Here is a 25,218-nt window from a genome sequence, read left to right on the forward strand (position 1 = left end):
GGCTCAGGGAGTTGGGGGTTTACTGTTGACCTTGTTCTATTTAAAACTTTTTTTCCAGGGGGAAAAAAAAAAAACAGCAACGGTTCATATGTTGTATTCCTTTGCAAATTTGAAAATACTGTTATTGACTTTCTTTAACCTTTTTTAAATACATTGCTGATGTTAAATGCTGTTTTATCTACAAGTCTGAGGAGCTCTGTAATCGTTCTGTCTCTTCATTTAATAATCGTTAGAAAAGACAACAGGCAAATTCTTCAGCAGTAATAAGTGTGTGTGGAGTGTGTGATGGTGTAGGTGGCTGTCCAGCCTTTACAATGAAATCAGGTGTATTCAGTCATTATCATCCATCTTCATGAGCCCATTGATCAGCCTCACTGTCATTATTCAGACTTGAAAGGTCTTCACAACTGCAACAACTGATTAGAGGCAGTGCCTAGCGACTGATTATTTTCTCCATTGTCAGCAGTCAACATTTCTATCAGCATTGCCTTGAGCGCTTGTAAACAAACGTCTGTGTAAACGTATGCATGAGAGAGAGAGAGAGAGAGGGAATGTGTGTGGGAGAGAGAGGGTTTGGGTTAAGACCAACCCCCTGAGGCCACTTGCATGTTTGAACTAAGGTCTCACTTCACTCTCTCTGCTCCGTCAGTGTGACTGAGACTCTGTGCTGCTGTTTGGATTCCCCTCACTGAGAAGCAGATGAAATGTGGGATAAGAGAAACGCCACTATGACTTCAAGGTAATTTCTTTGTCATTTCCATGTTTCACATGACTTGCAGGTCAATGTTATTTCCAAGTTGTTTATGGAAAAAAAACCATCATATGGTTTCAACTAACATGGCAAGAAAAGAACTATTCAATGATGAGTTTGAATATTTCTGAAATCTGTTTGAAAACTTTGAAACTGCTTTTTCTTGTAGCTGTTCTTAAACTACAGTAAACTGTTGAAACTTCTGAATTATACTTTGGTGTTAAACTATCGTCAATGTGTGGAAACAGACAAGTCATTTTAACTATAAGTAAATAGTTTTTGATTAACATAGATTAATCAGACTGAAACAGTTTGTATCTCATAGAAGTTTTATGATGATGTTGCATGGAAATGGAAATATTCCAATATAGATATCTATGTTTATGTTTTTATCCAATGCATCTCAAGTTGGCTCGCTCACTGTCAGTACATGGAGAATTTAAGTTTATATTGAGAGTTGAGGCAGCTGACTGAATAGACTGAAGTTTCCAGACAATTTGTTAAATGTTAACATATGACTGATTAAGTGAGGAAAAACATTCTTTCACACAAAAAAGACTCAGAGGAATTTTACTCTAATCACCTCTGATTGTTCCCAACCTCATTCTGAAAACCTTTCAGTGTATTTATGATTAAAGTTAACCGGCGCCGTAACTTTGAACGTGCCGTTTGTGGCTTAAACATTGAAACTTTAAAGTGTATTCTCATGTGTGTGGGAGAATGCTTTTGGGAGAACTTCAAACACCTCATCTACACTGTGCAAATCAGCTGCATGTGTGCCACATTAACAGCACATGTTGTGATGGTCCTTGTCTAACAGCCTTAGTGATTGACATATATACATTAAGCACAAGTGGGAAAAAAGTATTACTTATTTGACATGAAAATAATCAACCTACACATTACCGTCATAAGCACAAACAGTTTTGGTAACCTGTTTTACAAAACACAAAAAAAACAAATGATACATTAAATTGTATGACTCATTATTTCAACATTTTAAACGGTATGCATTCATCAAATCTTCAAAGAAATCCTGCAGAGGTATGTCAGGAAAAGATACAAAGCTTTTTGCTTCAGTCATCACACCACACAATCCTCCTACTCCTGGTTTCTCTGTGAAACCTCTCATAAATTATGACTCATTGAATGTTACACTGTCATGCTAATGAGTGCAAAATGTCTAAATGTTCAGCTACTTTAGTTCAGGTGAACCTGTGAATGTTCATTTTTCAAGTATCAGTGGTTCTACTTCTACCTCAGATCTTTCCATAATTTTTTGTGTGGTTTTTTTCCTCTCGTCTTTCTGCAGCATCTGGAACCTCTAACCAGCAGAGCTCAAGAGCACCGTCTTCTGGCAGCTGGGAAAACACCCAGTCATTCTGGTGGATTACACTGTATCAACTTCAGTTTTTTTTTCCTCATATTGAAGGTCATCTGACACTTTTGTGTATCTTTAAGAGACATTCTTCTCAACTCACCCTGCCAAAAGTATCAAGACAAAAAAAAAAAAAAATGGACTTTATAGCCACTGACTGCAGGCAGAACGGGAGAAAAGCAAGATAAAGCATGGAGGCCGTGAGTTCTGCTCTTGCAGGGACTTTGCAACCCACATCCATCTTCCTGACCTCCCCCACTCCCTCATCTCCAGGATACCTGCAGTTCTTCTGGGAGTATCAGGAGAACTCTGTCATTGTGGAGCATTACAACTTCACTGGCAAGCTGCAGAAAGACCGCTACCGTGAAGGGCTCAAACCTGAGGGCATCGCATTTCTGGTGGTGTGTCTGCTGATCGTGCTGGAGAACGCCGTGGTGCTCATCGCCATTTGGAGGAACAAGAAGTTCCACCTGCCCATGTATTACCTGCTGGGAAACCTGACTCTGTCGGACCTGCTGGCTGGAATTACATACATGGCTAATATCATCATGTCAGGACCAAACACTCTAAAACTGACGCCACTGCTGTGGTTCCTCCGGGAGGGAGGGGTCTTCATCACCCTGGCTGCCTCGATTATTAGTCTGCTCGCCATTGCGATTGAGCGCCACGTCACTATGGTTACTATAGGCCGTATCACGGAGCAAAGCGAGGACGGATGCTGGCGCTGATCGGCGCCAGTTGGGCAGTTTCAGGTTTTTGGAGTGCTCCCAATTTTAGGATGGAACTGCATCCACAGACTGGAGCAGTGCTCCACGTTGCTGCCGCTTTACGCCAAAAGCTACATCCTCTGCTGTGTGTCTGTGTTCAGCGCCGTCCTCCTCGCCATCGTCGTCCTTTATGCCCGGTTTTCCGAATCGTCCGCACCAACACGCAGCGCCAGCGGCTGGGCCTGTCGGGCAGCATGAGGAAGGGCTTGGCGAGGAAGTCGCAGAAGTACATCGCCCTCCTCAAGACCGTCACCATCGTGCTGGGTGTCTTCATCGCTTGCTGGCTGCCCCTCTTCCTCCTCCTCCTCTTGGATTTTTTCTGCCCCACTCACAGCTGCAGCCTCCTCTACAAAGCCGATTACTTCCTGGGAGTCGCCATGGTCAACTCTCTCCTCAACCCCATCATCTATACGCTGACCAGCAAGGACATGAGGAGAGCCATTCTGAGGCTGCTCTGCCGGCCCTGTCTGATGACCAGAGACGGACAGGTGAAAAAAGATCGGGATGCCTTTCCTCGAGTGCAGTTTCAGCAAAACTGAGGTGGCGTCGCAGAAGTTAGAGGGAGGACTGGAGACAACCGTTTCATCTGGAAACATAATCACTACGGCCGTCTCCGATCAAAGCCCTTTACCCCCAAACTCTTCAAGTCATGAAGACAGACTGAGACTGACTGAGTCCAAAAGTGTGCAAATGGGTTTCCCACTGACTAGAGGACATGTGGCACATCCTCTGTGGAGAGCAAGCAGCTGTGGTGCTCTCAAGTCTGGAGCACAGCCAGAAACAGAGGCGCATATGACATGTAAAAAAGGCACATGTTTAAACAAATATCTGATATTTGACAAGTCAAGAGTGGAAGTTACAGCATATTTTTTTTTTGCATCAACAAACTGAAAAGCAGAGGCCATGAAAATGCCGCTCAAATGTGAAGAAGGAAGCAAAGTTTGTTATGAATTATGTATGCCAGTGAGATATTTCTTCATTAATTTGCACTGAAACGTCACGATATGTAACAAGGTTTATTGAACATGCTTTTGTCCTGTGGTTCAACAGTTAAAAACAAAACAAAACAAAACAAAAACGTCTGTAAACTCAAACTGTCATCACTGCAAAAAGATAAATTCAGTATTGTTTCCAGGCCTGTTGGATCAATCATGAACAAGAGCAGCTTGTTTTTCCCCCGTTTCTCCAACACACTCTGAATGCTTGTTTTGCATATTCTGTGTATCTGCAGTCACCTGGGGTTTTGCTGGTTCAAACGACCATTGTGCTACAGATTTGTTCAGATAAAAACATGTAGAGCAGGTCTACACATGTCTTTGTAGTTGATGCAGTTGAAGTTACAGGGAGACAAAGGTGGCATTTCCTCTGAATTTCTAACGAAAACACAGCTCGGGGAATAATGCTGTGGCACGGTGTGGGAGGAAAAGCGCTACATTAAAACTCGATGCAGTTTTGAAATGACAGATGGTTAACCTATCTGCTGTGAAAGTGGAACATTACTGTGGTCTGTGTCCATTTTTTTTTTCTCCCTAAATGTCAATCTTGCATTTGCAGCAATGCTGTTCCAAAATCAACAAATGTCAACCTGCGTATAATGTGAGAAGCTGATGGAAGTAATAAATACTTTCTTTCAATTGTGACATGTTGTACATTCACTCCGACGGACCCCACGTCAGCTGCATTAGTGCTCAGTGTATCATTGCATGGAGGATTTCAATTTCAATGTACCAATCAAGTTAAATCTTCTTTTGTTTTTTTTTTCAAGCTGCATGAGGTTTAAGGGAGCGGAATGTTCCTGCACTTGGAGCTCAATCATGTGGAATCAAGACGGAATCATTGTGCATTTATTCCACTTCCACTTGCTGTTTATCGTGTTCACAGAACATCGTAGTTTTAAGTTGCACAATTATTCTACCATGAAATTAGGTTGACATTTAGAGTGTGAGCATTTTGTTTCCTCGCCTTAGTTGGCAAATGATGTTAAGTTCTTTGTTTTGTAATGAAATCCATGTAGTGAACTTTTTGTATCTCTGAAGTTTTTATAGCATCAGTTTTGTAAATTATATATTTTTGTAACAAGAAAAGTTGAGTAAACCCTTTCCTTTTATAAAAGGAATAATCATTTTCCCTAACGATTCTGGAGAGTTGGGATTTATTTTCATTGTGCACTGTAACGTTCATCATTTTCTGTGTGTACTTCTCCTCCTGAGGCTGTGGTTGCATGAAGCGGTACCACAGGAAGCCAGCCCCCGTGTCTCACATCTGGTAATGGCATTGGCCTACATACAGCACATACGTCAAGTTCTACTCGTCTCAGAGCGGCTAAGGCGGCACACAATGCACCTTCTATTAAAAACTGAGCAGGCAGTTTTTTTCTCTTTCCGTAGCTCCTCGACATGTGGAGAGGATCCACCGTCACCACACTCTGATCTGCTGAAGCGCAGTGCATTGTTTGAAAAATAGTTTGCAAACCCAAATAGGGAGCAGTTTGTGTTTTCAATGGCATCTCATCAAACGAATTAGTATTCAGTGTCCCATTATTATTGGAGTTACATTATTGACTTATTATTCTCCCTTTCCCTTCTTAATAATTGCTGAGGAGAATCACCTCGTAGTTTGGCATGATGAATTCAGAGTTACTACGTGTCAGTGATGATTTATCCACTGGTTCTAAATAGTTATAGATTAATAAGGAACTCAAGAACTCTAAAATGCAATTCCATCTTTTGTAACAAAAGCAAATTCTCAGACAAAACATAAAAGTAAGAGAACTTTCTAAATGTCGCACATCAGGTTTAATGTGTGTTTTTAACCTAGTGAACTTCAGCTAAATAAAGCTACTTGGCTTATGCAGAAACATTAGTTTCCTGATGTACCTGCACATTTAATTATAGTTTTGTTTTTTTCCATGTAACGTCACCAAACCAGCATGGTATGCCCTGCCCGCAGCGGGGTCTGGGTTGGGCTTGTGCGCCCTTTTGAGAGAAGTCTGCTCGTTCTTCTTATACGTTGTGGTTTTTCTTCTCAGAACTTTGGTTTCCACCCACAGTGCAAAAAGAGCATGTTAGGTGAATAGTGTGTTCTACATTTCCCAAAACATACCTTCACCCATATTAAAGTTGAGATTGTCTTCAGCATCATATGACCCTATCTTGGATGCAGCAACAGGCAAATGGATGAATGGTTGCATTTTAACATTCTTCAACATACTAATCCAGAAACACCATTAAAAATGTGATCATTTCAGCAAGCATAAACCATCAGCCCTCATTCTGAAGCATTCCATTTGTCTATTCTCACACCCAATGTTTTCTTTCATTTTTGCATTTTTATGAGATTTCCTTTGAAAATATTTTTATCTTTGGATCAGACACCACTTCATTTTAACTGGACATAGTAAGATTTACCCCTCCTTTACCAAACAATTTATGTAACAATTTTATCATATTTTAGGTCTCAGAGATGACTTAGGTGCATGGCTGACATTAACAGACTGTCTCCACAGGCTTCAGAAAGCTATTTAAAAAAAAATCACATTTTGTTTTCAGTGCTCGTTTGTGAAGTAATTGGCTACAATACTTCCATGTATTCCTTTTAAATTTACGTTGTTAAATCTTCCTATTTTTTAGTGAAATGTGATAATTACCCAGTATCACTATGGCCCTGCTGTATGACTCGATAGAATAGAGAAGCATGTTAAGCTTTACTCCCTCCTTATACTTTTTTTTCAAATGTGCAAATCAAAATTAAAGCTGCGAAACATACATTTTGACCTACAGCATATCGAAGTAAAGTCAATCAAGATTTTAACTTGAAGTAAAAAAAAAAAAAAACAAGTTTGCAAGAATGTTTCTTACTGACCATGACCTGCAAAAAATACTCAGTAAGCGATCAAATGCAATCAAAACTGCATTAAGATGGAGAAGGGTTGCATGTAGTAATGTTCATTACTCAAACTGCCAAACAAAGCAAGCAGAAAACGGTCGAACAATACAGTCCATCCCTGAAAGACCCAGTATGATGCAAGTCTATAAGACCTGGTGACAGATGACATTATGGCACCTTTGAAGGAGATTTATCGGTGTGCAGGTGTTCCTCCAGATGTTGGATGTATCCACCAGCATGGTCCATGCTGACAAGTTCAAGAGGTCAGGGAATCTTTCCTGTTCTGTTTCCTGCTGCTGAATCATAAGATAAACTACATGGTTACAAGTAATAAGTCACGGAGCATCACTGGGGACATTCCCGGATCTGGCAGAGGTTTGGACGAACTGACGGCTCTGATGTGAGTGATGAAGTAGACGGGGATGAAGGCTGGTGAAAGCTTATCACAAGAGCAGCGGTTGAGCCTGAAGTGGGTTCAACTTCAGGTTTGTGAAGCATTAAGACATGTCTGGGATTAAATATTTAATTCCTTTGTGGCAAAATTAATGAGATTCCTTTAACTGGATCATTACGCAGAGTGAAAGCAGAGTCGTCGCCCTGCTGATGAATTCAAAGTGAAGGCTGACTCAAGTTTTGTGAATTTGTATGAGGGATTAGTACTCATTTCTTCATGCCTATATGGTTTTTTTGTCAGTGATAAGTAGTTGGAGCATCAGGTGGTATATTCTGACATAAAATCTTCAATCAAACGTCAAACATTTCATTTGGCAGGAAGGTCGGAAATCCAGTTTTCCTTTGGGGCTCCTCAGTTGGGTAAGACGGAAGCAAATGTGTGGCGTTTTTTTCCCCCTTGAAATCAAGTCCAGACTCTCTTTTCCTTATCTATGATCTCCGCCTGTTTTGCATTCATTTCCAGATGATGACACCTGATCTGCTTCTCATGCTTGAGTTTCTCTGTGTACTATTTCCTCTGACGGTTAAAAGACATGTTTCCAGTGAATTGGTGACTCTGGTCTGTGGGACAGAGGTGATTTCATCACTGCTTGCAAATGTTTTCACACCAGTTTTTCAAACTGTCAATGTGCAAAAATTCAACGTCGTCATATTTTACAACAACATGAAGTTGAAAATGAAAATTACTTGGCATTTTCACACACAAAAAAAATAAAAATTCCCTGCTCAACTGAGTTTCTGCTACAGATTATGTTCCTACACATGCAATACTGATGGATTGTTTGGGCTGCAGGCTACATAGTAGGGCTGAACAATATATCGTTATCATATCAATATCGCGATATGAACATTCAGGACATTAGTTTTCTCAAAATCAACGATACCCTGCTTGCCCTGCATGTCAGCTCGCCCATGCACAGGTAAGGCCAGCCAACCACAAACCTTGTTTACTGGTTGACAGCTGATGGCAGAGGGCGGTTGCAGAATCTGCACATACGAGTGGCAGTGAGTTCTCATAAATAAAACTACATTTTTTTTTTTACATCCTTTTGTATTATGATGTTTTTATTTTTCTGAAAAAATGCTTAACTTTCACTGAATCCATTGTAATATATCATATCGATATCGAGATATCTGGCATAGATATCGAGATATGAAATTTTGCCCATATCGTTCAGCCCTACTACACGGTGTAGCTAACCAGTGCAAGCAGGGCCCCAGTTCAAGTTGGGGTTAGGGCCCTTTCTTTGTGGTGTTTACATTTTTCTAGTGCTGTCAGTTTTAATCGCATTGATCGCAATTTAATCGCATTGATCGCAAATTAATCGTGATTAATTCATGGAGAACTGTCAACAATTAACTTTTTTAAAGTTGAGATTAATTGCAATGAAGAATCTAATCCTCATAAATCAGTCCCAATGTCAGGAAAAAAGCACTATTATCCTCTAGTTCTTTTCTTTGACCCAATTGGCAGACCTCAATGGATTAATCGCGATTAAAATTGACAGCACTACATGTTTTCCCCCTGTGCATTTTCTCCAGGTAATCCAATTTACTCCCACAATTCACAATTATGCATTTGAGGTTGTTTGGTGATACTTAATTGTCTGTTTTTATGAATGTGACTGTGTGTGACTGACAGCTTCAGCACCCAAGATCCTGAGTTGTATAGAAACCTGACTTGTAACAGTGTTGCTTATTAAAAGTGTCTTCTTGCACCTGCATATTTCCACTGTGATCTTCTGGCGCCCCCTTGTGGCAAATAAAGTGACAGCCCAGTCTGAACTCCATGACCTGAATTACGTATTTTGCAATAAGAAAAAAAAAAAACTTAGTATGTGCCAGCGCCTGTCTGGAGCGAGTGTTTCCCTCTCATGCAGCTGTTTACTGCAGGAGCCATTCACAAGCATGTTTTATTTTCAGTATGTGGACTGGAGAGACATGCGTGACTACAAAACTGAGCTGCACTTGACATAACAAACTGTTTTGGTTTTCTAACAACATTCATTGAACATTGATTTAATTTCAACATTTACTCAAATGTTTTCTTCATTACTTTAGGTGTTGGTTTTATTGATTATCAGCGATTTCTTTCAAATCATAGCAGATACATTTCATTACTTTGTGAATAAATCATTTATCAGTTTATCCAGCATCACGTTTCATAAACTCTGAAACTCAGTGGACAAATGATTAAAATTGCTTTCCTCTGACTTTTTTGGGCGTATTTTTAAATTATCTCCTATACAAATAGTATTCCTCTGATTCTGAGTTGATATGCTGTGTGGTTCAGGTGAATGATTTCTTATTTTTATTGCCATTACTGTAAATTTATCAATTGGGAGGATTTCATATAAGCCCCTTGAACTTCTTTCCTTTCTGCAAAGTCAGGTGTTTTTTTTCTTGGAAAAAATCTTTTTGCAATTTTATGATTTTTGTTTTGGTTTTGTTTTTTTGTTTTTTTTGCTCATAAGAAATGTGGCGTTTGGCTGTTCTTTATTTTCCAAAGCATAGCCGATGCGCATTTCCAGAAGTTTGTGTTTGCAGATTATTTCTTGAATTCGACTGGCGCTCGCTGATTACTTGGTCCGATTGACGTCTACGTCACAGTTTTGGCTCCAGGCCAGCGATTGGCTTCGCTCATCCTTCGTTCTCACTGCTCCTTCAGAATAAAAGCCCTCTCCTCTTTCCGCCGTAACACGTCAACGGGGCTGTGGCGAGTCGCTCTTATTGTGAAGACGCGAGAAGGCCGGCACAATGCTTAGTCACGGTGAGTTACAGCTCCCCCCACTCCGCTGCCCCCCACTCCGCTCCTCCTCTCCCCCCACCTCCTCCTCCTCCTCCTCCTCCTCCTCCTTCCTTCTCCTTCCTCGGTGTAGCACAGCTCGGCAGACCGCGATGGAGGCATTGGGCTACGTGAGTTTCTTTTTATTAAAGCTTTTACCGCGGTGTAAACAAAGTGGAGGGACGGAGCAGAACGGCGGGCTGATGGAATTAAAATGTTCCGCTGTCGCTTTTTGTGAGCATTGTTGTTCGGGGTTCGGCTCACAGCCGCTACTCCGCTGTCTATTATTAGGGAGCCTATTCTGCCTTCAGCTCTCATTTCCGAAACGTTTAACTTATTTGCGGTGTCTCCGGCTGTTTTGCAGTGACACCGCTCGGCTTAGTGCTCCGGCAAACCAAAACAAGGCGCTTTAAGGGATCGAGCTCGGCGTGTTGTGCCTTCAACACGGCGGCTCCGTGGATTATTTTGATGAAAACAAGCGCAGAAATGCTCGCAGTGACTGGAGCTGCTGGGGGAAACGAGGCTTTGTGTGTCAGGTAGATGGCGCGGAAATCTAACTCCATCTCGGTTTATGTAAGGACTGGCTGCACTTCTGGGTCATGTTTTGGTACATCCAGTTCCACTGTTTGCTCGGTGAAGAGTTCACGATGAGTCACCGAGAGAGAAGCTCTCCGCCAAAGAAATCCCCGTTAAAACACGCCGCGATCGCTCCTCCGCGTTAGTTTGGTGCTCTGGAATCGCTGACACGGCTGTCATGATATTGCTCAGACACAACTGTTAGAAGTTGCCTGAGTCACACTCCGGTTGTTGTGCAGATCCCCGCTGAATGGCATCCAAGGATCGCAGGCCCGAAGGGTGGTTCCCAATCTGGGGTGCAGGATCACTTTAGGGGCCCCTGAAGCTGATATAGTATCCCCAAACACTCGACAGCCAAGCTAAATCCTGTCACCCAGATTGCGACACAGAAAGGGAGCGTTGTCGCTGTTTTCCTGGAACCACTGATGCTGCTACTTTCTGCATCACGAATCTAACTTTGTGTCAGTTCATGGCTGCAACTGAGAATCACTGTCATCACTGATTATTTACAGGCTGAAGCAGTTTATGAAGCTGAGACATTAATCTGTTTCTGGAGTGAGGAAACTTACTCAGCAAAACCAAATGTCTTTTGCTTTGGTTTTCAGGAGTGTGAGGATTTACGGAAGATTTTTTTCTTAAGATGACACCTTTAAAAAGTCAGTGTAAGGGAATTAAACATTTAAGATGGTAAGAGGTTCTTTATTTTGTAGTTATACAGACCAATGCATATTAAACAACTCTGTCAGCTCGTATATGTGAATAAATGAATAATATACATATGCAGTATGTGCTGAGTCTAAGTTGTTTTACAATGAGTTACCAGAATAAGGAGACACTTGTCATTGATTAATTTTTTCAGGCAATCTTTCAAGCTAAAGTGTCAAACATTTATTGTTTTTGGCCTAGCTTGTCATTTTAGAGGGCATATTGTTTCTCATCTCAAGGAGATCCCTCAGTTAAAAAAGGAAAAAAATACCCTTGTAAAATTATCTTTACAGCTGCAGAAAAGCTGCAAATTTTCCACATTTAAGCTCAGTGCTGAACAATTCTATTGAAATAGTAAAGAAATGTCAAATACTTCATTTTAACTTGAGAAAATCGTGATGAATTCCGATATCTTCTTGAATTGTACTACTCTGTGTCCTACAGAATACGCATCAGGCTTTGTTCCAGCTCAAATGTTAGAAGATGGGAGGATGTAATGTCTTATTAAATATCTCTGCAAAGTTTTAGTTTACTGTTCACATTTAGTGTGAGTGTCAGACAATGTAGGATTTTAAATTAAAATTAATAATAAAATATCAGAACACATACCTTGTTTTTTTGCTAAGGTTTAGTGATAAAGTTATTGCCAGCATCAAATACGTTTTGGAAACTTGTCTGTCTTAGAGAGCACACTGATTTACCTGTCAGTCTTGGCCACAGGTCTCGTCTGTGTGTATTTAGGCACTGATTCAGTCCAGCAAGGACTGAAAGTAATTTATTCATGAATCGGTTAACAGATACTCATTCATTATAGAACAAAATCATTGACTGTTTTAGTTCAAGAGTTCAAGCTTGTTGTTTGTGAGGATGTAGGTGAAACCTAACCCAAAATGTGTTTGTTGCCGTGTGAGAAATGATGCAACTCTTCACCTTTGAGCTGCGAGTGAGATATTTTAGATGGAATGTTACGTGAGAAATAACTCGAACCATTTTTAGATGAGCTTTGGCATTCCTTAATTGTTTCAGATACATATTTCTCTTTTGATTAACCAAATTATAGCCTGCGTGTTTGAGGGTAAACAAGTTTAATTGTCGGATTTAGTCACACCGAGTACATTCTGTCTCGTTATTGATCAAACATTAAACTGTGCAGTCAGTACTGAATCACACTCCGCTGTGTCAGAGGAGTTTCTGCCCACCTGGGAGAGCGGGCAGGTTGAGTAATATCTTCCCCTGTGAAACTATTTCACTCAGAACGTTGGAGGGAGAGAAGCAGGGCAGTGAACTGAAACCGTGGCGTGTTTCACATTGTAGCAGGCGCACATGTGTCCTCCTGATGATTAAATAACCAAAAATCACTGACATGATCAACGCCATGTTTCCAGTATCTTTACAAGTGTGTGCAGTTGTCTGCTTTCACCTGGGAGGTCAAACACCCTTGCCGTACATTCAGGTAATGATTCATGTCTGTTCAGGGTATATGTGCGTTGTTATGTAACTGTACAGGCGCAGAAGCATTGTTGCTGAGTAACTCTGAATCATGAACTGATAGCTTCTGATTGTTCTCTGCTGCCTGAAGGCAAGAATCTGGAATGACAGGAGAGTGAAGGGCTTATTTTGCAGCATCCTTCTCGATCAGCTTCACGCGTACAACAGTGTAAATGTTCTTCTTCATGGAGTGGAGCCCACATACTCCCCCTGGAAGTATTCTTTTCTGAGCCAGTCCAGAGCAGACTCCTGCTTGCTTCATCAGCTGTGCAGGGGGATTTCTCCAGATCTCTTGGAGGGAAAAAAAAAAAAAAGTTGCCCTGCACTCTGAGTGAAAGATTAGATTACGTTTTTTGCAGAAACATTTTAACCAAGCTGTTACACTGCTGTAATGATCAGTCAGCGCTCTCTTGGATTTTATTGACTGTTGCGTAAACTGTTCCACTTGGATGAGTTTCAGTACAGTTAAAAGGCTGCAGTATTTTGTGTGTAGTTCCACTGCATCACTTCCTCAACGTTTCTTATGCCCAGTTTCATCTTCCCTCATAACTGTTGCATATTTGTTTTCCTAGTTTGTCATGTCTACAGTCTTGCTCTTTGCTTATTATTTTTAAAATCTAAATCTACTGTTGATCCAAAAATAATGGATTTTAGTAACGTTCACTCAATATTTCAACCTCTTCTCTTTTGAAAAAACATGTTGTCAAATTTTAGATGACTCATCCCAGACTGACTGCATGAAGAAACTCAGAATCCAATTGAAATTCCGAAGCAGCTCTGCAGTATCTCCTCTGAGTGGCTTAAACTACCGGGTTTGTGTCACGCAAATCCAAATCTAGCAGCTAGCATGCCATCCATCCATCTTCTGTACGGTACCGCTTAATCCTGGCAATTTAGGGGCAATGAGGTATGGCTAAAAAGTGCATTCAAAATTAAAAGGAGGGACTTTAACCTCCATGAACTGTATCAGAAAGGACGTGTCGAGGGTGTGAAGTTCATTGTGTCAACAGGAGAAATGCTATCTGAACGCTGATAACCTTGCCGCGTGAACTTTACCGTCACATGATTGTATTGAGACACTTTCTGTTTCACGCGGAGTCGTCAGCTTTGCTGCGCGTGTACACGAACTAAAAAGCAAAACGTATTATTTTCCTGACAAATGACTCGTCTCTCTCTCGCTCTTCTTTCTCTTATTTCCAGTCTTCATCTGAACCAACTGCTTCCCAGTGAACACAGCTGGACGACCATGCGGAAGACACCTCAGTGGTCCTCCCTCCCCTGTTCAATCCCAAGGGCTCCATGTTACACCTGTGACACTTTGAACGCTTCTTTCCTGAGAAGATTTAGGTTTCCTGACTGCAGCTCTGAGCTGAAGCGCAGCCCCCTAAAGCAAGTTTCAGTTGTTACCTCTTTTAAAAATTAGGCAGTAAATTAGACGTCCCGGCCCCTCCGAAGAAATCAATATGCATCACTGACCTGCACTGTGTGGGAGTCTTTCAAACTTTGCCTTTTCACTTTCAAGGTGTCTCATGAGTTGCTTCTCTGAACAAGCCGGATCAATATCATTTAATTTAAAGCCTCCAAAGAAAGCAGCTCAATAGACAAGGCGTACTGGATTTTTTTTTTTTTTTGCCCAGGAGTGATTGGCAGCTTTCTGTCAACATCCCAAAGGAGTGGAAAGTCAAACAGTTGTGTTGCCAACACAAACAGCTGGCCCGAAGGAGATCGCTGTGTTTCCTATTAACTTTTTGCTTTCATAAAAGTTCTTTTTTTTCTGTCATCCTCTAACTCAGCCCTGGAGATTTAGCCTTTGGACTACGCCAGAGGAATCCTGAACCACAGATATTTCCATTATGTTGGAAGTGCAGCACGGACCAGAGTGCACAGCCGTGAGCGGGAGCCGGCATATAAGTCTCTAGTAATGCCGTAATGAACAGAATGGCTGGACTCAAGTACTGAGAAGAGCACAGAAATCCTCATGTCTTCATAAATCAGGCATAACTCATCCACTCACACATAAATCAGACATACCCAGGTGAGCCTGGAGGAGCCTAGCTAACCGTCTGCCAGTTTAAGCACTTTGTTTCATTTTACCCATGGCTGCACATGGTGCAAGGATGCCCCATAACACCACCGCTGTTCCTGAAAGAGAGAGAGAGAGCGAGAGAAAAGGAGAAGAACGGGTAGGAAATGACAGAGTGTTTGACAGAATGCAAAGCGCTGGTGACGCCATCCACGCGCAACGGCCACCGCGTCTTCAGCTACACGCTCGAGAGCCACACGTCGGCCGCCTTCGCCATCATGAACGAGCTGCGCCTGGAGCGGCAGCTCTGCGACGTCACGCTGCGAGTTCGCTACAAGGACCTGGAGGCGGTGGACTTCGTGGCCCACAAAGTCGTGCTGGCGTCGTCGTCGCCGGTCTTCAGGGCCATGTTCACCAACGGCCTGAAGGAGTGCGGGATGGAGCTGGTGCCGATCGAAGGGATTCATCCGAGAGTGAGTCGCCTGGAGATTTTTGAAAACTGAGTAAAAGCTGTTTTTTCCTCATTTGTAATGGAAGGTGTTGAACAAGATGGAGTCTAATTTGCAGCATTTTGTGAATCTTTATCCAAAGAGGAGAGTTCCACAACATTTTCCAGGAGTTGGCCTCCTGAAGCCCTGACTGCCTCCAGCGTTTAGAGTCACTTCTGTCAAATCATTCTTTATCTGTCGGTGTTACGAAGAAACATGTTAAACATTCCCACCTAAACCTCTTCTAAGCTTCTGCATTTTCAAGGAGATATAGACCCGCCTCTACACAAATACTCAGCTCAGCTCAAATAAATACATTCAGGCTGTCCTGTAGTTTGATTAATCCGACATGCAGCTTGAGTTGTTTATCTATAAATATGATTTGAGGAGCAATTTGCAACACCGTCAACACAGATTTAACATATTTGTTCAACATTTATCCCTCGGAGTTCTGCTCGTCAAAAAGCAACAGGGTTTATAAGTGGTGTGAATTCAGTTTTAGATTCTAATCCAGTTCTGTCCGTCAGTCTTCACTGCTGTTTTGTGCAGTTTAGGGTCTCACAGTGCTGGGACTGCCTCTATAACTACAGACCAATATTTGGTGTTGCCTCCTCTGCAGTTAAACAGTCATTAAAAGTGTTTGTTCTCCGTTGCTGGAGACGGTTTGTGAGGGAATCCACAGCGGCTGTGAACTTACTGACCTAAACACAAGTGTTCATGTAGGCCAAGGGTGTGTCCGTCCTGTCTAACTCAGCTGCTCAGTTCATTATTCAACTGAAGCCAAGCAAGGTGGCTATTTTCTAAAGGCAACACAGAAGCTGCTTTTATTTTATTTTTTCCCAAACTGTGTGTGTGCGTGTTGTAATCCTGATAGGATCTTCTATAACATGTTGCACATTTTGCAGATTTTTGAGTATTCATTGAGTAACATGTATTTTCTTCATGCCACGAAAATGCAACATCTATAAAATTAAAGTAAGAGAATTTATACCGTTGGGGGCCTATGATATCTCAAAGCCTGTGTGCACATTTATGTCCACTAAAAACATTCTGTTCAGTTAAAAAACAGAAATGTGCTCGACATTTCCTGCACGTTGAAGATATAGGTGACCCACATCAGTGTGAACCATAAACGCTCCAACACGACTGCTCGAAGCAATCTGTTGCTTTGGTTTAATGTTTTCTCAGATGATAAGATAATCACCGAGGCATTAGTCATCAGTCAGTGAGATGCTAATCCATCTGCTCTAAATACTATTAAAAGCTTAGTTTTGTTCCTTCTCCTCCATCAGTTACTTATTCCTGTGTGCATTGATCTAATCCCTCTGATTTACTCTGCTCTCGCTCTCTTCCATTCAGGTTATGGACAGACTGATCGAGTTTGCCTACACAGCAAGCATTTCCGTGGGCGAGAAGTGCGTCATCCACGTGATGAACGGCGCCGTCATGTACCAGATAGACAGCGTGGTCAAAGCCTGCTGCGACTTCCTCGTCCAGCAGCTCGACCCCAGCAACGCCATTGGCATCGCCAGCTTCGCGGAGCAGATCGGTTGCACAGAGCTCCACCAGAAGGCCCGAGAGTACATCTACATGAACTTCAGCCAGGTGAGGCCGGGGATGGATTTTCAAGAAAATGAGATACTTGGTTAATCTGGAAACAGCAGTGAGTTAGTAGACATTTTATCTAAAACCAATTATGACAGTATGTTTTAATACACAGTTTGACAAACAGCAGTGGCATTAGTGCACATCAAGCAATCAGAATATAACTTTAGAACTATAGTATTTCTCTTTCATTTAGGAAAGTTCTGTCCAAAGTGAAAAGGTTAAGGCAGTTTTAGCAATGAAATGAAATGCATTAAATCAATCTTCATACTTAACGAATGTGGTTGCATTTGAAATAACTGAAGTAAAATCTGAATTAACTTGGTGTGATGTGTGAACCTGCACGCCGTTTCAGTTGTTACGGTGGTTTTATGTCGACTGACTGTTCTGTTTTAGACTTGTGGCTTCATGCGCCGAGAATGAAAGCGATGAGTCATGATGACTGGTGTGCGGGTTTAGCTGTGGCTGGCGCATACCAAGCTGCAAGAAATGACGAGACGGTGCAACAAAAGGATTTCTTTTTCGTCCCTTGTGGGGTATATAAGCAAAGGCAGGTTAGATTTGAGTTTTAGAGTTGTGTTATAGTCGGTCTTATCTTTTATCTCAGCGAGAAAGGGAGAAAAAAAAATTTCAAACCGCATCTTCACAGACATACCTGTGCCAAGCGATATGACTGTGAAAGCAGGAAGTCTGGTTTCATGGCTCTGTAACTTGTATGTTATTTTAAATGAACCGTGTCTTGTTCCTGTATTGTCTCCTAAGTGTCAGTCAGCGTCTCAGAAGCTGCAGAGTATTCAGTCATGCGTTGTTTGAAGCATACCGTCACTCACACTGCTGGAATGTTTCCATTAATCTGGAATGTTTTTATTAATGTCTCAACTGAGCTTATCTGGTTCCTACTTCTTTGTCTGATGTGATATTGAATGTTTTTTTTTGTTTTGTTTTTTGTGTCTTTTACATTACTCATATATGTTTTGGGTGATTCCTTCTCCTGCTTCCAGGTGGCAACCCAAGAGGAGTTCTTCAACCTGTCCCACTGCCAGCTGGTGAACCTCATCAGCCGCGACGAGCTCAACGTGCGCTGCGAGTCTGAAGTCTTTCAGGCGTGCGTGGCCTGGGTGCGCTACGACCGAGAGAACCGGCGGCCGTACGTCCAAGCCTTGCTCCAGGCCGTCCGCTGCCATTCCCTCACCCCCAACTTCCTGCAGGCCCAGCTGCAGTCTCTGGACTGGGACCCGCAGTGTAAAGACTACCTAGCCCAGATCTTCCAGGACCTCACTCTCCACAAACCCACGAAAGTCATTCCTTGCAGAACTCCCAAGGTGCCGCAGCTGATCTACACAGCGGGGGTTATTATCGCCAGTCTCTCAGCTACCTGGAGGCGTACAACCCCTGCACGTCGGCCTGGAGGCTGGCTGACCTGCAAGTGCCCCGCAGTGGTCTGGCAGCCTGTGTGATCAGCGGGCTTTTCTACGCCGTCGGCGGAAGAAACAACGCGCCGACGGCAACATGGACTCAAACGCTTTGGACTGTTACAATCCCATGAACAACTGCTGGCTGCCGTGCGCGCCCATGAGCATGCCCAGGAACCGGATCGGGGTGGGCGTCATCGACGGCATGATCTATGCAGTCGGTGGATCGCATGGGTGCATTCATCACAACAGTGTGGAAAGGTGAGAAAATAAAGCCGAGCTCTCATTTTATTTATTTATTTATTTTTTTTATTCATACTTATCTCTGAAGAGAACAGAGTCAGTGCTGAGATCAACACTGCAGGGGTGACCCAGACGGATGCTCTGCTTTAAAGTCACTTGATTTTTATCTGTCTTTATTAAAATGATAATAATGACCCTTTAAAATTATAGTGCTTATGTAATCCAAACTGCTGTTCTCATCTGGTTACTGTATGCGTTCATCGCATGACTGGAAAAAAAACAAACAAAAAAAAACAACTCGTGGAACTTCCTGGAAAAAAAAGGCAGTGTTCCACTTCCTGCAGTTTATTTTTAGTTTGCAGAGAGCTGCTACATAGACAATCTTTTAATCTGGGGATTTTTTTATTGTCATTGAACCGGTTTTTTTGTTTTTTGGGGGTTTTTTCACCGTCGTTGATTCTGAAGAACTTTTCATCTTGTGTCACTAAGAGAATGTATGAAACTGTGAGACACTTCCTATTGTAAATGAAAATATTTTGTGACTCTGGATCAGAAGGGGAAACTAATATTAGCAAAGTCAATAGAGAAAAGTTGGCCGTTCACCACCCAGCCTGTGGAAATGTTTTCCAAAACGTGTCAAGTCAGACTTGTGATCCTGAAACCGTCAGCTGATCTGTGTTACATAAATTATTCAAAGCTCAAAATTTGCCTGAACTTTGGCTTTGTTCTTCAAATACAAAAAACTTTACCAGGCAAATCACAACCTCTGCGAAAGAGGAACATGCCAAACCTGTCTGAGGGATGACTTTGCAATAGACATGTGATTTACAACAGCTGGCTGAGTTTCACTGCGAAATGAAGCAAGTGGATTTCTGGAGTTTCAACACTCGGTGGTTGAACTCAGTTATGTTTTCTGTCAGTATTATTCTGGGTTCTGGTGCAACATTTAGTAACGCGTCTATAAAAACCAAGGTATTAAACTGTTGTAATCATGTGGAAATCAACTTTTCTGCACAGGTATGATCCAGAAAGGGACCAGTGGCAGCTGGTCGCCCCGATGTTAACGCGGCGTATCGGCGTGGGCGTGGCCGTCATCAACCGCTTGCTTTACGCCGTGGGGGGGTTCGACGGCGCCAACCGCCTCAGCTCCTGTGAGTGCTACAATCCTGACAGGGACGAGTGGAAGACCATGGCCTCCATGAACACGCTGCGCCGGAGCTGGTAAGGAAAGAACTGGTTAAAGTCACAAATGTATTCACTTGTGTCTTTCACTGTGAGTTATTCTCCGTTGTGTCATATTTTTGCTACTACTCACACATGCCTTTGAAATGCGCCACATTTAAATGAGCTGGAATGGATTGACGACAATGCTTTTGTCAGGCGTTTGCTCGCTGGGGAATCACATCTTTGTGATTGGCGGGTACGACGGCACCAACCAGCTGAACACAGTGGAGCGCTACGACGTGGAAACCGATACGTGGAGCTTTGCTGCCTCCATGAGGCACAGACGCAGTGCTCTGGGAGTTACTGCATTACACGGACGCATCTATGTGCTGGGTAAGTCAGATTGCAAGAGAAAGTGGAGGGAAAGTACCGCAGTTTTCATTCATCTGTGTGTTCCCTGCTGTGCGTGGTTTGAACGTGTCTGTCGTGCTCACAGGAGGATACGACGGCAACACCTTCCTGGACAGCGTGGAGTGTTACGACCCGGAGACGGACACGTGGTCAGAGGTGACGCACATGACGTCTGGGCGGAGCGGCGTGGGCGTGGCCGTCACCATGGAGCCCTGCCAGAAGGACCCGCCGCAGTGTGAGCGGCCTGAGAGGGAGTGCGGCGCCCCACCAGCCAGTCAGCCGGCCAGCTCCGGGTTCCACCACGGTCAGCGGCACAGTGGAAACTTTGGCAAAGACGCATGAAGCTCGTTTTCTCACCCCGTCTCACACACGTGTCCTCAGACGAAACTCTCCAAACCTCAACTCTGTGCTCACAAACAAAGTGAACTCCCCCACGAGCAAAACCACACAGACACATCAGTAGCATTTTATTTAAAAATACGAAAAGTGTTGCTGATATTCCTCTCCACCAAGGTGAAACTTAACTTAAATATGAGTCTCAGCACTGAAAAGTCCAAATCAAGTGCAAAACCCAGTTTCTGTAGCTGTGGTGTAATCCTGGTTGCCGTGGATCGTGTCAAGCCAAACGCGATAAGCTGAGTCACGTCACGATTCACTGGGTTTAGGAAAAGCGCCGCTGAGTCAAAATGTTAGCTCTCTGACTCAGAGGGAGTCAGCGGCTCTTTTATTTTGAAGAGCAGAGGAGGAAAATACATGAACTGATTGGAGACAAGGCAAAAAAAAAAAAAAACTAAAAATGTAGCAGCATTTGTCAGTAGAGTTCAAAGTGCCATTACAAAGCCTGCGGGCGTCACTGATATCAGTATATTGTCTGGAGATGCTTGTATTGGAGAGTCGCTGTTTGTTGTGTAGGAATTGATGAAGTGAACCCAGACAGCCAGAGGATGAAGCTCTCACACAGCCGTGGGCCTCATGCAAGAGGATCCTTCTCCCATCTAAAGCTTTGTTACAGATACCCATGTCTCATATTAATACAAAAGATTCATGAGAGTTTTTCTTGCTAGTTGAAAGATGAAATAAAATAATCAGGTATGAAAATAAAACTGGCATTATACCACCACCACATGAATGACTTTATCTTTATTTTTGTTCTCTCGTAGTAATATAATAATAAAACTAGTTGTGAAGTATTTAACAGGATATAAAAGCACATTTTAGGCTTCATCACAGGTTGACGTGTTTCACTATTTCGACATTTCATTGACAGAACGACTCGGAACAATGATTTAAAAGTGTTTCACCGGGAACAAAGTGTGTAAATGAAGGTGCTGCTTGCATGAGCCCCACTGTCTGAAAGTGTCGACGCAGAAGACGCAGAACCTCACACACGCGTGTCCTTTCACTAACAGCCACCATTTTCTAAAAAATGTGTTGTTGAAACCTTGTTGACAGACTCGGCCATCGTCGGTGTGCAGGATGCCAACCGTGTGAATAAAAAGAGTTTAGACTTCACGTAGAGGACACAGATCACTGTAGCATTTAAAAAAAACAACTTGGATTTGAACATCTCACTGAATGTGTTTTATATTTAAAAACACTAATTTCTGACAGAACTGATAACCTCTCACCTGCAGTTGACTTTTTTTGGTTTTCACATCCACCAGACCTCAAATACAGAAGTGACCATGTCTGTGCATTAGTATCCAAACACTGTATGCTAATGACGACGACTTGCTTAAAAGAAGTGTGTTTGTAACAGCAATTTAAGCTACAAAGGTTTTTAAGTGACGTTTTGTACATTGATATTCTAAGAAGTCTTGTACAGAATTTCAGAGCTCACTTTTTTTATTTATTTGTTCAGATGCTGTTTGGTTTTCTTGTTCCTCTGAACTGACATCAGCTTTGTATTGAATAGGACTCTGGTGTAGTGTTTTTGAATAACTAGCATGCGTTGTAACTAAGTAGGGCCGCCTGTTGATGCTAATTTTGAATGTTTGTAAAAAATAAAAAAAAATAAAAATAAAAAATAAGAGGGATAAAAAAAAGCAACAACAAAAAACAAAAACTTTGAAAGGGACTTGTTTTTCTGTCCAGTCAGTGGTTGGAATGAGAATTAGAATATTTAAGGTCTGCTTTGTACATTTTTTTTCCAGCAAAAAATACTCTGTACAATAAGACTTGTAAAGTAAAATATATGTTTATTGTACTTTTGTTCTCTTGTGATCATTTTTTTCATTTTATGGCTTTGATCCTGTCACGTTTTTGTTTTTTTTGTTTTTTTGTTAAATTTCAGAGCAGATGTTGGCCACTGGGAGGCGCCAGAGCTCCTCAACTAAGAGGATTTCATTTCAAAAATTGAGCTGTGTCCAACAGGAATCATGATTTTGATATATTTCAGATGATATTTCAGATGAATAACTTTTTTTTTTACAACTATTATAGATGTCTGGAATACTTTAAGTAAAACTATACGTCTATTCCAGGGGTGTCAAACATGAACATTGGGCTAAAACTGGCTCACAAGAGGCTCCAATCCGGTCTGCCAGATCACCGATCAACTTGTAAACATTTCAAAGAAAAAATGGATTTTTCTTTAACACATGTCTTTTACAGACACAACACAGAGGCCCTGAGATCATTAGCTGTAAGAATGAGTTTGCAAAAAAAAACCTATAAGCAGCTATAGATGTTTTCTGGGGGACATTTCACTGTGTTTTGCACCAGAAGGTATCACTGACATCAGTTTTATGTTGAGAGTGCAGTCATTTCCAGTAGTAACTGAATTGATGATTAAATTTAATGGTTATTATTGCATTGTTTTAGCAGTCGGCCCACTCAGCATGAAGTTGGACTATACGTGGTCTCTGAACTAAAATGTGTTTGAGGCCTTTAGACAGTCAGATCAAAGTTTTATCTCCCATCTGTTCTTCCTGATCATCACAACAGGCTTTTTATTTCTACTTTCTTTTTTTAATGTTTCTTCATCTGATCGTAAATCATTTTTTATAGACTCTAATAGAAAAAATTGAAATGCTGCACGCGGCATATTTTTGTACTGTGCTTATTTTTACATTGTACTTTGTAAATACCAAAGAGCTGATAATTCATCATTTCGGGACTGGCACAGACATACAGGCACTTACATTTTCAGCCACACCTGTCCCAGCTGAGTATCTCGAAGCAAAAGCACATTGATAAGCACGATGAGGGGATGTTTTAATGCTGGGGAAAGATGACAATTCCAAAAGTAGGTCTGTCTTCAGTCACTTGCTGATTGATTCTCCTGCTGAATAGGAAAGAGGGACATTGTTGTTTGCTTACATGAACCTTTACATTATCAGGGTGGAGCATTGAACATATGTTTCTGTAATCTTAGATAACTGTTAATGCGGCTTTGTCTCCAATTTCACTCACACATACAATAATGTTTCAAAATCTATAACACTGATCAGAAATTATCAGTAATTAATCCCCAAAACTTTTAGGTTTTATAATAATTCATTTATTTTTTTTAATTATTTTTTTTAGAAGTTGGATAAGTGTAACCACCCAAATGCTGCTAATGTTACAGCCCTTCCTGTCTCAACCATGGGGTGCAATAAGAATATTAACCTTATGCTTCTGCTGTCATCCAAAAGGTGTGAAGGAGTCGTGACACAAACTTTCATTAAATGTCATAAAGATAAAATATGGACTGTCTGTACACTCGCAAACCTTCAGTCAAATAAAACTTAGGTCCAGTTTTGTTCTTACCAGGGTTTTGTATGTGAGAATCTACTGATCTTATAGAGACAATTCAGTCCACCATGAACGCACAAAGAAGTATTTTAATGTTCATTATTTTTCTTAAACCTAAGCGTTTATTTTCTACCTGCTGTGTTAGTTTATTTTACCATGTTGACCGAAATGATTCCCAGCTTCAGTTTAGAAGACTATAATATTTGTTCCAAAATTCTTCGAGTATAGTATTTTAAAAAACTGATGAAATTAAACGTGTGTAATGTGACATTGCTGTGGTCAGACGGGTTGTTCAACACCACTTATCCTTTTGGTTGACAGGAACCAAACTTTTCCAGTGAAAGAACTTGATGACACTTATGAGTCTCCCTCATTTCTCCCACCTGCAGAACAAACCAGCTGCAGCCGAGATCGTTCAGAAGTGTTTACTCAGACAGCAGCACTCCCACATTCACGCGGAGTGAGGTCATTTGGGTTCGACCTGGCGGGTGGGGTTGTGTCACCAGCACACATCTGAGACACAAGTGAGAAAGTTTTAAACAGTGTGTTTTAAGTGGTTGTATGAAGTTCTTTTAAGATGCAGTTGGATTATTCATGATGACATAATGAATGTAACCTTTGTATCCAGGTAAGTGTTAGAGGGTACTGAGTTCAATGCTGTCCCACTGGGAGGTTGAGAGGAGAGGCTCCCAGGACTGGAGAGATCCGATCTGTGAGAATGTTGCAGGGATATCTGGTGCCCCATGTGGACTAAGCAGGAAAGCAGATGAAGACATGTCAACTCTAACACTGTTCTCTGCAACACATGAGCTCTACTAATCATATAATCACAATCAACATTTGGAAGTTTTAGAATTTCCAAAAATGTTCATTAGTCTTTCAGTCAGCACGCTGACTATGTGCGATCTGAATAACACACTAACATCCACCATCTTTCTGCCAGATCATCCACCTCCACACTGAGCCGGCTGCACAGTGGCTTGAACTGTAGCTCGCTTCTCGACGGGAGAAGTTGGCCGGCGGAGCACAACAAGACAAAATAGCCATTGTGCTGCAAGAGCCCGGAGCAACAACCATCAGCAAACTGTGTCAGCGTTACCTACAGGGCACGGCCGGACAGGGCCCTCATTCACTTTAGTTATGTGCTGCTATTTTCTGACCTTTAAGGGCGTTTTAATTGTTTTCTGCTTTCCAACATTACAAACGGTGTCAATGAATCACCTGAAGGAAGCATGAACCCATAGTTAACCCAGAGAAGGGTCACCTCAGGTGATTACGAAGTCCATTCCACGGAGCATTCCTGTTCAAACTGTAATAATTGTGGAGATTATAGGTTCCTCGTAATA

The 25,218-nt window shown here is 41.9% G+C and overlaps 2 protein-coding genes across 2 annotated transcripts; both read left to right on the forward strand.

Annotated features, from left to right (window-relative positions):
• The first annotated feature begins 648 nt into the window (after positions 1-648).
• Positions 649-3,699, forward strand: LOC115391123 (sphingosine 1-phosphate receptor 1). Its single transcript, XM_075410423.1, is given in 7 exon segments — positions 649-739; positions 2,064-2,807; positions 2,810-2,885; positions 2,887-3,032; positions 3,035-3,387; positions 3,389-3,493; positions 3,495-3,699. Coding segments are annotated over 6 exon segments (1,233 nt in total). The 5' UTR covers positions 649-739; positions 2,064-2,320; the 3' UTR covers positions 3,561-3,699.
• Positions 3,700-10,033: 6,334 nt separating this feature from the next.
• Positions 10,034-22,340, forward strand: keap1b (kelch-like ECH-associated protein 1b). The gene is given in 9 exon segments (XM_030094378.1): positions 10,034-10,150; positions 13,989-15,284; positions 16,659-16,904; positions 17,906-18,245; positions 18,248-18,403; positions 18,406-18,577; positions 19,577-19,778; positions 19,936-20,116; positions 20,220-22,340. Coding segments are annotated over 8 exon segments (1,860 nt in total). The 5' UTR covers positions 10,034-10,150; positions 13,989-14,978; the 3' UTR covers positions 20,477-22,340.
• Positions 22,341-25,218: the final 2,878 nt, after the last annotated feature.

The sequence above is a fragment of the Salarias fasciatus genome, chromosome 6 (assembly GCF_902148845.1).
Source record: "Salarias fasciatus chromosome 6, fSalaFa1.1, whole genome shotgun sequence".
In the NCBI taxonomy this organism is placed as follows: Eukaryota; Metazoa; Chordata; class Actinopteri; order Blenniiformes; family Blenniidae; genus Salarias; species Salarias fasciatus.